At 37.0% G+C, this 12,699-nt stretch overlaps 3 protein-coding genes across 3 annotated transcripts; 1 reads left to right on the forward strand and 2 right to left on the reverse strand.

The window, feature by feature from the left end:
• Nucleotides 1-180: 180 nt before the first annotated feature.
• PHYBLDRAFT_157557 (hypothetical protein) lies at nt 181-1,446 on the reverse strand (the record flags this gene model as incomplete). Its single annotated transcript, XM_018433639.1, has 4 exons — nt 1,025-1,446; nt 641-720; nt 415-537; nt 181-319 (listed from the first exon to the last, which is right to left on the reverse strand). Coding segments are annotated over exons 1-4 (545 nt in total), but the record flags the coding sequence as incomplete, so codon positions are not given.
• A 294-nt stretch (nt 1,447-1,740) lies between these two features.
• Nucleotides 1,741-4,496, reverse strand: NDE1 (alternative NADP(H) dehydrogenase; the record flags this gene model as incomplete). Its single annotated transcript, XM_018443029.1, has 7 exons — nt 1,741-2,126; nt 2,277-2,481; nt 2,605-2,791; nt 2,918-3,170; nt 3,235-3,640; nt 3,774-4,060; nt 4,425-4,496. The coding sequence occupies 7 exons, from the start codon at nt 4,494-4,496 to the stop codon at nt 1,815-1,817; spliced, it is 1,722 nt and encodes a 573-aa protein (XP_018296521.1). The 3' UTR covers nt 1,741-1,814.
• Nucleotides 4,497-7,652: 3,156 nt separating this feature from the next.
• On the forward strand, nt 7,653-9,121 carry PHYBLDRAFT_62755 (hypothetical protein; the record flags this gene model as incomplete). Its single annotated transcript, XM_018441010.1, has 5 exons — nt 7,653-7,892; nt 8,015-8,307; nt 8,369-8,496; nt 8,554-8,639; nt 8,702-9,121. The coding sequence occupies 5 exons, from the start codon at nt 7,653-7,655 to the stop codon at nt 9,119-9,121; spliced, it is 1,167 nt and encodes a 388-aa protein (XP_018296522.1).
• Between the last annotated feature and the right edge of the window lie 3,578 nt (nt 9,122-12,699).

Raw genomic sequence — 12,699 nt, forward strand, 5'->3', positions numbered from 1 at the left:
TTTCTTCTGTTTTGACTCTAGCATCAGTTCACTCTTGCGTGTCACTGCAAGTTCCTGGTTGATGTCCTCTAACTAAGTACAACAAAGACATATTATTATTGATATTGTTATTATTTCCTTTTTTTTAAAGCATAAAAAAAACTTTAATTTTATTAGTTACCTTGGCTCTTAATGATTCTTCTCTAATGTCGGATTGCCTGACCATGAATTTGAACACACGCAACTTCTCTACCTCGTTGCACTTCATCTCTAAATCTTTGGCCAACTGAGCGCATTTTGCATTAGAGATCTCAAGATCAGACATTGTTTCCTTTAGTATCTGATTACACAAATTGTCATTAGTTAGTTTGTTAGTTAGTTTTCTTCATTTGACTGACGATAATTATGACAAATAAAAATAAAGTAAAAATTCACCTTTTGTGATTTTTGGTGTTCCCATACTGTTTTTTTACATTCATGTAAAAGTTCTTGCTTTGAATTTTCGGATTCTTCAAGAGACTGCTCTAACCGTGCTACCTTTTCATGGGACACATCCAACTACAAAGTTGCATGATCGGTTACACAACGACCCTTTTTGTAAGACAGTTTTTCTCTTTTCTATTTCTCTTTTGTTTTATTTTACGAAACGTTTTTCTCGCACCTGACTTTGCAATGATTCTGTGACATGTGTAGCTTCGATAACATAAGTCTCATGTTTCTCTAATAAGCTTTGACCGATTTCTTTTATATGTATATGTTTATATTTATATTTAATAACAAGAGGTCAATAATAGTAATCACATCATACAGCACAGCACAGCACAGCACAGCACAGCACAGCACAATACAATACAATACAATACAATACAATACAATACAATACAATACAATACAATACAATACAATACAAAATAGAAATATTTAAAAACAACTGACCCCTTTCTTTATTTTTTTTAAAAGAAGTACACCCACCCACCCACCCACACACACACACAAATAAAATAAAAGAAATAATTGCCGGAAGTTAAAGAATGTTTTTGATTACCTGCTGCAAGTCTAGTGTCAGACTCAAGTTTCTTTATTGTTTTGTTCAAAATATCAAGACTATCACAGTCGTTCCGTCCACAACAATTGCATGTCTCGAGAAGATAAGAGACTGGAGAATTAGTATTGCCTAGACTACTTTTGTACAGCCATTCCTCAAGAGATTCTTTAATGGATGGTGGAAGTGGGTAATTGGCAGGAGTTGGATTAGAGATTTCAGTGTAAAGCATATCGTCTGAATTGTTCATAAAAGAAGGAGGTAAGGTTCTCGATCGGCTATTCACATGAGCGCGTGGCTTGTGGTTGTTTGTGAAGGACATGAGCGCAATAAGCTCACTTTAATGGTTAGATAATTAATAGCAACTTTGAAAGTTGGAATGGTTGGAATGATCGCATACAAGGGGGTGAAGTCTGCGTACAAGCTTTAAATGGAGAAGAAAGAAAAAATAACGGTTGTTCAAGAGAGTAAGAGAGAGAAAATCATAAAAAAAAAATTAAAAATTAAAAATTTAAAATAAAATAAAAATAAAATAAAATAAATTGGGATGTGTTGTCTGGGTGACGCACGTCTTTGCACGACTGTTCAAGCTAAAGCACACTCGACATCGCAGCCATAATTGTTATGTTGTTTTTAGGGGGCCAGAATGTTGCTGACCTAATCACGAGGTATATGCCCCGATCTAGTGTAAATTGGAGCCAAGCTAGACATTACACATTGAACGCGTTTGATTTTTTATTGTATTGTATTGTATTGTATTGAATTCTTTATTTTTATTTTTATTTTTATTAGTCTACACAGTTGATATATCTCTACCCCATATGGCACGCTTTGTCCAGTCTATACTAAGATTCACTCGTGTGCGTGCACTGACTTGCTCACTCCAATAAACACTTCTCCACAAGTAAAGCGCCCACAGACCTCCAATCATCTTGAACCCCTTATTAAATTCGCCCACAGCTGTGTTTCCTAGGTAGGCCAATGCACCCATATGGCTGTAGTGAAAAGGTCCAACGATCTGACTGGCCAACGCACTATCCTTTTCAGCCAGTGCACTAAGGTATCTTCCAAGGTATCTTCCTTGTTGGTTTGCCACTTGTGCAGTCTAATAGTCAATCACACACATAGATATAATGTCAGCCCACGTACAAGATACAAGATATACAAGATATACAATTTAAATTAACATTATTAATGAATGTTTAATTAAAGCTTAAAGTTTAAAAAGAATTATAGAAAGAAAGAAAAAACTTACAGCAGGTAAATTGGTCATCTTGCTATCCACAGAAGTCAACATGTTTCTCATTTCCTCTATTTCCAAGGTACCGTTCTTGTCTGTATCATACACATCAAACAATTCCTTTACGTTTTCCAGGTGCTGCTCTGTCAGAGGAAACTTCTTGCGCATGTGGTCGATACATAATCCAAACTCACTTTTTGTCAATGAACCATCCCTATTCCTATTAATTGGGCAATCGTTTATTTATGTGTATCAAATATGGTACTACCCTTTTTCTTTCTTTCTTTCTATCTATCTATCTCTCTATCTCAGTAGAGATGTTTTATTTTGTCTTCTCACTTACTGGTCTGCCATTTCAAAGATTTCCATCAGGTGCTCAATGAGTTTAGGGTTTTCGATGCTAGCGCAATCACCCAGAGCAAAGATATTGTCTGTGCCACGAAGACGGAGGTAGCCGTCCGTTGTGAGGGCTCGCTGGTGGGCCTGCTCAGGTAACTTGTCGGTGATCTTCTTAGCAAAGGGAGTCATGGCTTTGTTTTATTAAACAAAATCAAATGAATAAATAAATGAATAAATAAATAACAGTAATACGAGATGAGCAAACCCTAAATAAAATAAAGTAACATAAAAACTTGAGGTTAGGCAAATTAGCTTACCAATACCAGTAGACCACAGACACAGTCCAAATGGAATTTCCACGTCCTCTGTGGTGTTATCGCTTGATTTTTGTTTGTAGATAACCTTGCCGTCTTCAATCCGCTGCACTCGAGCATTTGTGATCACTTTGATATGCTTACGATTAAATCTCTTTTCGGCGTAATTACTGATTTGGACATCAAATGTGTTTAGAATATGATCTCTAGATTGAATAATTGAAACGTTGATCTCTTCTCGGATAAGCTTAGGGAACTATAGATATATGAATTAGATACAAACACACACACTATATATATATATACTCTAAATATCTTACCCATTTGACAAAATCTTCGCTGACCCAGTCCAAAAGCTCGGCCGCAAACTCGACACCAGTGGGACCACCTCCACAAATCACAAAGCTAAGAAGCCGCTTGCGCTCTTCAGGACTAGTTGTGGGTAAGCACGCCTTTTCTACATTAGTAGTGACCCTGCGTCTGATATCAATCGCATCCTGGATGGTCTTTAAGCTCACGGTATTATCTAACCCTTCGACACCGTGCGTAATGCTTGTGGCTCCAACCGCCACCACAAGTTTGTCGTACGGAATATAGAAAGTCTCGTCTGAGCCTCTACCCTTGACTTCCAACAGATTGTTTTCTACATCCACATCCACAGCCTGGCCTTCAAAGAAATGGGCGTGTATACGACTGGCAATCTTTCGTAATGGTTCCACAAGAGATCTTCATATACATTTTTTGTAACAATTAGACTCATCAGTTTTTCTTATTTTCTTTATTTTTAATATTAACCGTTTTCAATTACTATTCTTATCATTATTATTATTTTGTGTTCTATTAAAAAGAGAAATCTTACCTCATCTCCAGTGTTCCCACTGTTGCGCTCGGAAGCAAGGGCGTGAATAGAAAATAGTTGTTTTCGCTCACTACCGTTACATTATACTTGTCTTTTTCTAAACTTTTCATGATCGAAACTGCTCCCCATCCTCCTCCCACGATCACAAGTCTTGGCTTATTGACCATATCTTCTGTCTCATCCAAGTAATGACTAGCAACCGGGAGATCCTTTGGCCCACCAGTGGGAGGGTATATGGCCGAGTCTGGCACAATGGTATGACTCTCAAACTCTTCGTCGTCGTCATCCTGAAGTAGATAGTAGGCCAGTCCGCCAGTAGATCCTAGTACACCTGCCGCAATAGTAGCCCGAGTAAGATTATCCTTTGACTTTAGAATATGTTTTGGTTTTGGTACAAGGTTGGGATTGGGATTAGGATTGGGATTGGCGCTTGAGGTTAAGTGCCGAGAGTTGAAGTGACCAACACTCCGCGGTAAATTGTATTTTGAGCCTAGTCTTTGGGAGAACACTCTGGAGAGACGACTTGCAGCCATTATTTCAAACGCGCTTAATGGAAACAGTAGTGTAAAAAGGCGAAGAAGAAAGAAAGAAAGATAAAGAGAGAGAGAAAGCTACAAAAAAGGAACTGTGCCTCCTTTGAAATTGATATACTTTCTTGATATGGGAAAAATGTTCTAAGCACTGTGTTTTTTGTACATATATATATACCCCTAAATGTTCCATCACAATAGGGATAAACAGTAGCCGCTCTATACTTTACTTCACTATCCGGAAGATATTAGATCCATGCTCGGGGAAAAAAGTATGAATGCTTTATGCCAACGCCTGTAAAGTCATTTATCGATCAATTGAACTTCTTTGGGTGTACCAATCTACGAAAAGAAAAAGAAAAATTTAAGAATATAACTTGTACACTCTTCTTTAATTGTGATGTCACTGTGAAAAAGAATGAAATCATGATATTCAAAACGAAAACCCTACAATGTTTGTTAGTACAGTATTCGCTAATAGTTTCAGTGATTCAAACATAAATAAATGAATTAGAACTTCTATGAATTACAAGCCAAGAACTCAAGAACAACCTTGTCCTTTACGACGACAAAATTAATCTGCAAAAGGGTAAAATATTATGCATTTCTTTCCAGAAATTATACAAGTGCTGCTGTTATTTTTCATTTTTGAAAAGAAAAAAAGAAAATATTTTGACATCATTAATTTAATATCCTATTTCTACTTTAAATTCAGACAATGTTAGTTTTTTTTTATGGCCGAATCAAAATTAATTTTTAGACATTTCGTTTACCTTTTTTAGACAGGGACAAAAGAAAATAGTTAGTTTTGAGACATGTTGAGATGAATGATCAGACCTTTTTTACCTGTAAAAAATCTAAATCTCAAAAAGGGAAACCGTGTACGAGACGGCTATTTGCGAATCGAATCTATTAGCATCTGGAATAAGCTTCAGGTCTACCCAAGCCTTTCAGAATTGCAAATGTCATTTTTAACATATTCTTTGCAGCGTTGACATGGCCGTTACTATAGTGTATTACATGATTTACAGACCAGCACACTATCACTCTTGAAACTACTCGCACTACCAAAAGAATCTGCCCCACACAAACTCTGTAAAATCTTGTCCACCTTTTCTCACTTTCAGACCTTTTACAGCAGTCCTTCATTAATTTCACGGCATAAAAATCCTCCATTAGCCGTTAAATTATCGAGGGAGCTCTGTAAATATGCCGTAGAGCCTGTCAAGTGGTAACACTCTTTGATTTTACAGTATCCCCCATTTTTCTATCAGGGTCAAGGAAACTTGGTCTAAATGAGTCTTCCACTTCTTTCATGTTGCTATTGTCGTTTTTATCAGATCTTTTATAAAAAAGATCGACCCAAAAACCATCTGCTTGAACAATATTCCCAAGCAGGATATTATTTTCTCCATCATGAAACAGACTCTTCAATACTATGCATGTTTGGAATTATTTCAGTATTGTATGCCTTCACTTTCCTAGCGAACTATATATATATCAAAATATATCATTGATACATGCTTGAGATATATTGCATAAAATACTAAACATCCCTTTTAAATAAATATCTTATCTAGTATGAATCGTGACTGTAATTCTTTTCTCTTTCTTTTTCTGACAAGTGTAATAGCCTATTTTAATTAATTGATTAATTATATATATATATATCTCCTTATCAGATTAAGAGCAATGATATTACTAAAAGTACAAATTTAATTTGAGCATTTCCAAGTCTGTCAAGCTTGATTTTTCGACCCAAAAATACTTCTTTTGAACTCAAGTTTAAAACTAAAATATATATTGCTTCTTTTATGACGTCTTTTTTTTTGTAGCAATATAATCCACAAAACTTAATTAACTGTTAAGTTTATGGGTAAAGCAGAATCATTAGTTTAAAATCTTTACATAGCATATTAATTTTTATTAAATAAAAGATTAAGGATTTACGATAATAAGTTGCAATTACACCATGCAAAGCAGTTTGCCACTTTACATAGGTCATCTTTAACTATATATATATATATATACATATACGTACTAACAGTATAAGCAATGTTATAAGTGTCTGCTAGTATAGTCGAAGGGCTATATGATAATATTTAGAAGAAAAAGAAAATGCTTTTGATATATATATAATATGCTTTATAATAACTAAAGATGGAAACGGCTGATGCTCACCGCTTAAAGTTTTGTATTACAAAAATATTCTGACATATATTCCTTCCAGTTGCGTGTCCTTATCCCATTCTATCCCTACCTTTAATCGATTCTGAGCACAAAGGTTTGTAAAATGAGCAATTTTGCCCAATGGGTTTATTGGGTGAAGCAAAAAATACTACATAAATAAAGAAGAAGGCTTGCAAAAGGTCATTCTTACAGTAAGCAGCACCAAATATGTGTATGTATAGCTTATACAGCCCTACGATCTTGTTTTCATGATATCCCCTTACCCGCATCTGCATTATTGAGGTTCGTTTTTACTTTTACTTGACCGCAAAATTAAAAAACCATATTTTGACTGAATATGGGAGTGTAATATTGTTAGATTGACGTATAATTCTTAAAAGTTAATAATAGTAAGAAAGTTCGTATGGTTACACATTTTAATTCATTACAAAATAATAATAATAATCATATGAATGTTTCTCCTTTAGCTTTTTGTTAGTAAAGAATGAGGCAATACATTTAATAGTGGAATAAAACAAAAGTCAAAGTTCATTTGGCTTATTTCTTTTCTCAGACTAGATCTTACGGTGTAACTGTAAATTTTTCTTACTCAGTGTACCCTATATTTTTGTGGTGTCCACTTTATGAAGGTTTACCTAAATACCACAAAGAAGTCAAAAATATATAAGAAATTGAGCTGATGTACAAACATGAAGGGAAACGGTGTACCTTGAGTTGTTTCATATTAAACAAATGACAAAACAAATTCAAACAAATATATATATATATATAAAATAGCCAAAAATAACTTGGTAATTGAGAGCTAGTCTCGGAGTTCCTTGTACGGGCTGGTTATTTTATTTTTTATTTTTTATTTTTTTTTAAATATTTTATGCATGGATATTTTCTGGGTTGGGTATTATAGAAGACTATAAACCTTGTCTCAAAAATACTTGTATCTAGTGTTTAAAGTACCATTAATCATTTCAAGCTCTCTGATGATTATTATCAAGAGAAGAAGACGTCTTGGTCCTTTATAAGGCACAAGGGAAACAGAGCTTCATTTGTCTGGCCCAAACTCAGAATCCGAGGTCACAACGGCTTAGATGCCCGCCCTGACACTTCTTTTTCTCGGTTGTTCACCAAGAATTTTTTATAATTTTTTAAAATACTCAACATCATGGCATCCATCGAAGCAACCAAGAAACGATCGCGTGGTGAAGATAACGAAGAAACTATGGATAAACCTGCATTGAAAAAGCAATTGCTCGAAGGAAAATCTGCGCTCGATTTGATCTTACCAATTTCATCGATCACCAAAGAACTGTCTGATGAGGACTTTCGCATTATTACCGGCACTTATGAGCGCATTCTTTACGGAATCAATGCCTATTGGGAAAACGCAGACGATGATTCATCTGTGAGTCTGAGATCGATTGATTGGAGTGGAGGATCTGTTGAATTTAATTTATGTAGTAGTACTAATTGTCTTTCTTTTGTGTTTGTTTGTTTATTTGTTGCTGATCTGACATGACATGCCAGTCTAAACCCTCTCTTAAACTCGAGCCTATCTTTATCGTACCTGCACACACTGGCTGTATTCGTACTGTTGCTATAGGTGGACATTTCTTGGCCTCTGGAAGTGCAGACGAAATTATTCGATTGTATGATGTGAAGAAGCGCAAGGAATACGGTTCGCTTGGTGGGCATCATCAGGGTGATGTGACAGATATCAAATTTCACGGAAAATACATGTTCTCTACAAGTGACGACGGCACAATTTGCTTGTGGCGGACAAAGGATTGGGAATTTTTGAAGACACTCAAGGGTCACAAGTAAGAGCGCAGGATGATAATGGTTTAGTGGTATTTTGTTATTGACAAGCTTATTAATTAGGGGACGTATCAATTCACTTGCTATTCATCCTTCAGGTAGAATTGCACTTTCAGTATCGAGTGACAGAACCGTCATTTTATGGAACTTGATGTCAGCAAAGAAGGCCAGTATGACTAAGCTTTATAGAGGTAAAGTATATGTAAAAGGAATAGATGTAAATATAAGATGACTAACGTGATTATTAGATGAAGGACTTGTGGTTCTTTGGAATACAGATGGAACAAAATATGCTATTATGTTTGACCGTAAGATCAATGTTTACAATGTCTCGGTAAGTGAAGTGTGGTACACACAAAAGCGGTATAGCGTGATATTCACACCATGATGAATTAGGACGCACAAGTTATGACTACTATTGAGCACAAATCAAAATTCCTGTGTATGCGATACTTTGAATCAAGCGATAAGAAGGAATATATTATCAGTGGCCACGAGGATAAGACTATTCGTATCTGGGAAGCAGAAACTGGAAAATGTGTTGTTGAAATTGTTGGACATAAGTTCCGTATTAAGACAATGGAGACAGTCAAGTCAAAACCTTCATCTGAGAGTGAGCCAGTCACTGTCCTGATCACTGCTTCTTCAGATGGTGTTATCAAGTGCTGGGATGTAGAGGCGGCGATTGCAGCAGCAGAGAGTCCGGAAGACATTACTCCTCTGGGGGAATACAACACCAAGAGTCGAATTACGTGCTGTACTGTGCATTCTGGATACGCAAAGACAACTGGAGAGGTTACCGTGTCAGAAAAATAATTAACTTTGTAGAAATAATAATAACAATAATAATAATAAATACACATACGCACATATATATAAATACTATTTTCAGAAACAGGGGAGAGGGGGGGGGGGGTTTCCAGAACTGTCAAAAATCAACAACAAATTTATGATTTAAATAAGACAGTTTTGTAAATAGGGGTGGGTTAATATGAGCTGTTTTGCATATTATTAGTTTTGTAGTTCATTTATAAATCCTAAAAAAAGAAAAGAAAAATTGGCAGTTTGAATCAAGATTTTAACCTTGAAATTTATATTTATATTTATATATAATGTTTATAGATGTTAAACTTTGATTATTATATTTGTTTTTTATTATGTTAATGAGGTAGTTTATACTAAGCTTATGTGTACCAAAGTCAATATTTGTATGATATGTAATTAACTAATATCATACTCGTAATTATGATTATTTCTTAAATATTTTTCTTATCTGTGCTAGATCAAAGCTTCTTCTTGTCGCCTAGCAACAATCACAATCACAATCACAATAATATTAATGTACGTTTCAAAATGATCCGAGTCTAATGTATTATCTTTTTCTGTTGTGATTATAGCCATGGTTATCTGGTAACTGTACAACCCATCTGGAAGACGTGCTTGTCTTTAATAGCCTATTCTCTTTCTCGCTCATAATCTCTCTTTCTCCCTTTTATCCTTATTTATTTTCATTAGCGGGGAGGAGGCCCAAGTCGCACTATATTTTTTCTTGGTGTTTGTATATAGTATATACATACATACAAATACACACACACACTTATATATAAATTTATATTTACTTCCTTTCTCTTCCTCTCTTTCTCTCTTTCTCTCTCTCTCTCAACTTTTTATACTCAGATTTGGAGTACACAAAGCGGTTGATAAACAGGAACCCTTTCCCAGTCTGCCTTTTCCTATCTCAGTACCTAACCCCCCTTTCTCCCCCTCTCCCTCCTCCTCTTATAACCTATTTTTGGCTCAAAAAAAGAGACCTCTTGTTTGTATACGGATAAGCCACCACAATATGCTAAGATGGAACAAGATTCATTACACATCTCAGGACCACCAGTAAAATCAAGGTCTACATTAAAAAAAAGACGATCGAGCATCACCGAAGCAACTAAAAAGAATAAAGCATCTCAAGCATGTAGTGCATGCCGCAAACGCAAGGTAACATAACCTTTGCCGCGTACAGACGGAGTTGGCCCATGTTCAGTTGGGTACTTGTCAAGTTTCACTGCGGCACAACTCAAAAGACGCGGGTGCCACTCCGCATAATAACTCCAACTTTTTTTTTAACCTTTATGTTACTCATTCATAGGTTAAATGTGATGGCGATCAACCGTGCACTCGTTGTCAAAAGACAGCCTCAGAATGTATATTTGACTATGTGAAGAAAACAGATCCACCAAAGCGGTAATAATGTGGCGTGTTATAGAGATAGATTAAATCAAGCCTAAAATAATAATAATAATATAATAATAATAATAAAAGCATAACCAAAAAGTCGACTGACTGACGGACTGACTGACTGACTGGATCTGTTATTTATGCCTGGTCCCCCCCACGCACCCTCCAATTTATATTATTATTCCTCTTATTAGCAGAGGAAGCCGAGCATCTCTTTCACTCAACAGTCCTCCGACAGCCTCAGAAATCATAGCAAAATCAGACATAATGATTGAACCAAGTACAGGTAAGACTGTCGGAAGAGGAACAGGCGTTTGATATGTGCTCGCTATAGACGCCGCATTGACAGAACTGAAGATCAAGTTTGCGGATGTCCAGATATTTGACACCATATCCGTCAGCACTACCGGTCAAGGACTATATATGCGGGACTGGCTCGCAAGGACGGATCGCATACCCTCTGCCTATGATAACAATACGTCTATAATGTCTGAACTGGACCCAGAACCAAAACAACCCAACCTTCACATAAACAACACAATCATCCAGATGGAGCTTATTCAGGTCTACTTCAAGCATGTCCACCCATACCTTCCTATAATACATCGTGCATCATTTTATGAGCAACTTCGACAGAACAAACACTGTATCATATTACTCAACGCAATGTACGCCGTCGCTGCTAGATGGCTCGCCACCGACGATGAACGCACTAGCATAATGTGCGGAGAGCCACTAGGCTGGCGATACTACCAGACTACGTTAGGCTTATTGGATATATATACCGACGCCCCCAGACTATCTACCGTTCAGGCCCTTCTCCTTATTGTAAAATATCACGAATATGTTAGACGACCAGGCTTCTTCTGGCGCACTCGCTTCTATTTTCAAATGATTATCCGAATGAGCAAAGATTTAGGTCTTCCAAGAGGCATACCCCGCGGCTGTTACGTTAATCCTATTAACCATGAGCAGCGAAAACGTGTATTTTGGGCAATATATGCTTACGACGTTCTTATGAGGTTTTTATGATTAAATCTATATGTTAAGAGAGAGAGAGAGAGAGAGAGAAAGAGTGAGATCTTATAAGTAACTAACTATCATTGCTCCTTCTTTTGCTAATTATTATCTATCAGTACCGAGCAAGGCACCCAGGCCAATTTCAATCTCGAGACCTATCCAGTAGACTACCCGAATATTTTCACAGAAGAAGCTCAAACCGAGGACCAGGATATTCTCCTTCAATTCCATTGGATTTCTAAGCTGATGTACATGCATGGCAGCATCCTACGGTTTATGCGTCAAAAGTACTCTGGGAATGAGCAATCCATGTCTACAACTGACGCTGGTGGTGAGGCGGCTAGATTTGGGATGCTGAGTAACCAACTAGACAGCTTGTCAAAACGCATGGCAAGTGTTGTTCAGCCTCCTGCGGCTGGGGACAACAACACCGCATTCCTTTTTGCAACTCTACACTTTATAACGATTCTTCTGCACAGACCTTATGCTTTTCCGTGCAATACGGAAGACAAGGAGTACATATCCCATCAGGAACAGTGTTTAACAGCAGCAAGGGCTATAGTTGAGCTAACAGATAATCTCCTGAAAGCCAATGGGGTTGGAGCATTATATTACCCTTTGCGGGGTGTACAACAGAGAATTCATTACCTCTCGGCTGCCGTTACCGTATTCCGACTGGTGGCAGATTCTTATCCTTCCGAAAATACATTGGCAATTTACGATCGGGCATTGAGTATGGTAGAAGGCCTGGTAAAGATATCGCCAGCAACAGAGATCGACATTGATTATGATATGAAGCCCTTGGCTCGTCTGTCAGATATGCTGACCAGAGAACAGCAAAACGATGCTCATCTCCTGTCATCAAATCCTCCTTCCGTTCAATCTTCTCCGATAAACCCTTCCGCCGAATTGTCTCCAAATCTGTCACCAATGAAAAACCGCAAACGAGGTAGCACTACATTGACAACCGGAAGCCGACCACGTCATGCCAGAACAGAATCATATTCGAGTGCAGCCGGGGGAGAACTTGGAAAGAAGAGTTCAAGAAGTAGCCTATCGATGGATTATATGTCACAAACACCTCCTGCTAGAAAGCAGGCCACCTCTTCGTATGCCCACCATCGAATTTCTGCTCCTTTGTTGGG

Source organism: Phycomyces blakesleeanus (assembly GCF_001638985.1).
Source record: "Phycomyces blakesleeanus NRRL 1555(-) unplaced genomic scaffold PHYBLscaffold_3, whole genome shotgun sequence".
Classification (NCBI taxonomy): Eukaryota; Fungi; Mucoromycota; class Mucoromycetes; order Mucorales; family Phycomycetaceae; genus Phycomyces; species Phycomyces blakesleeanus.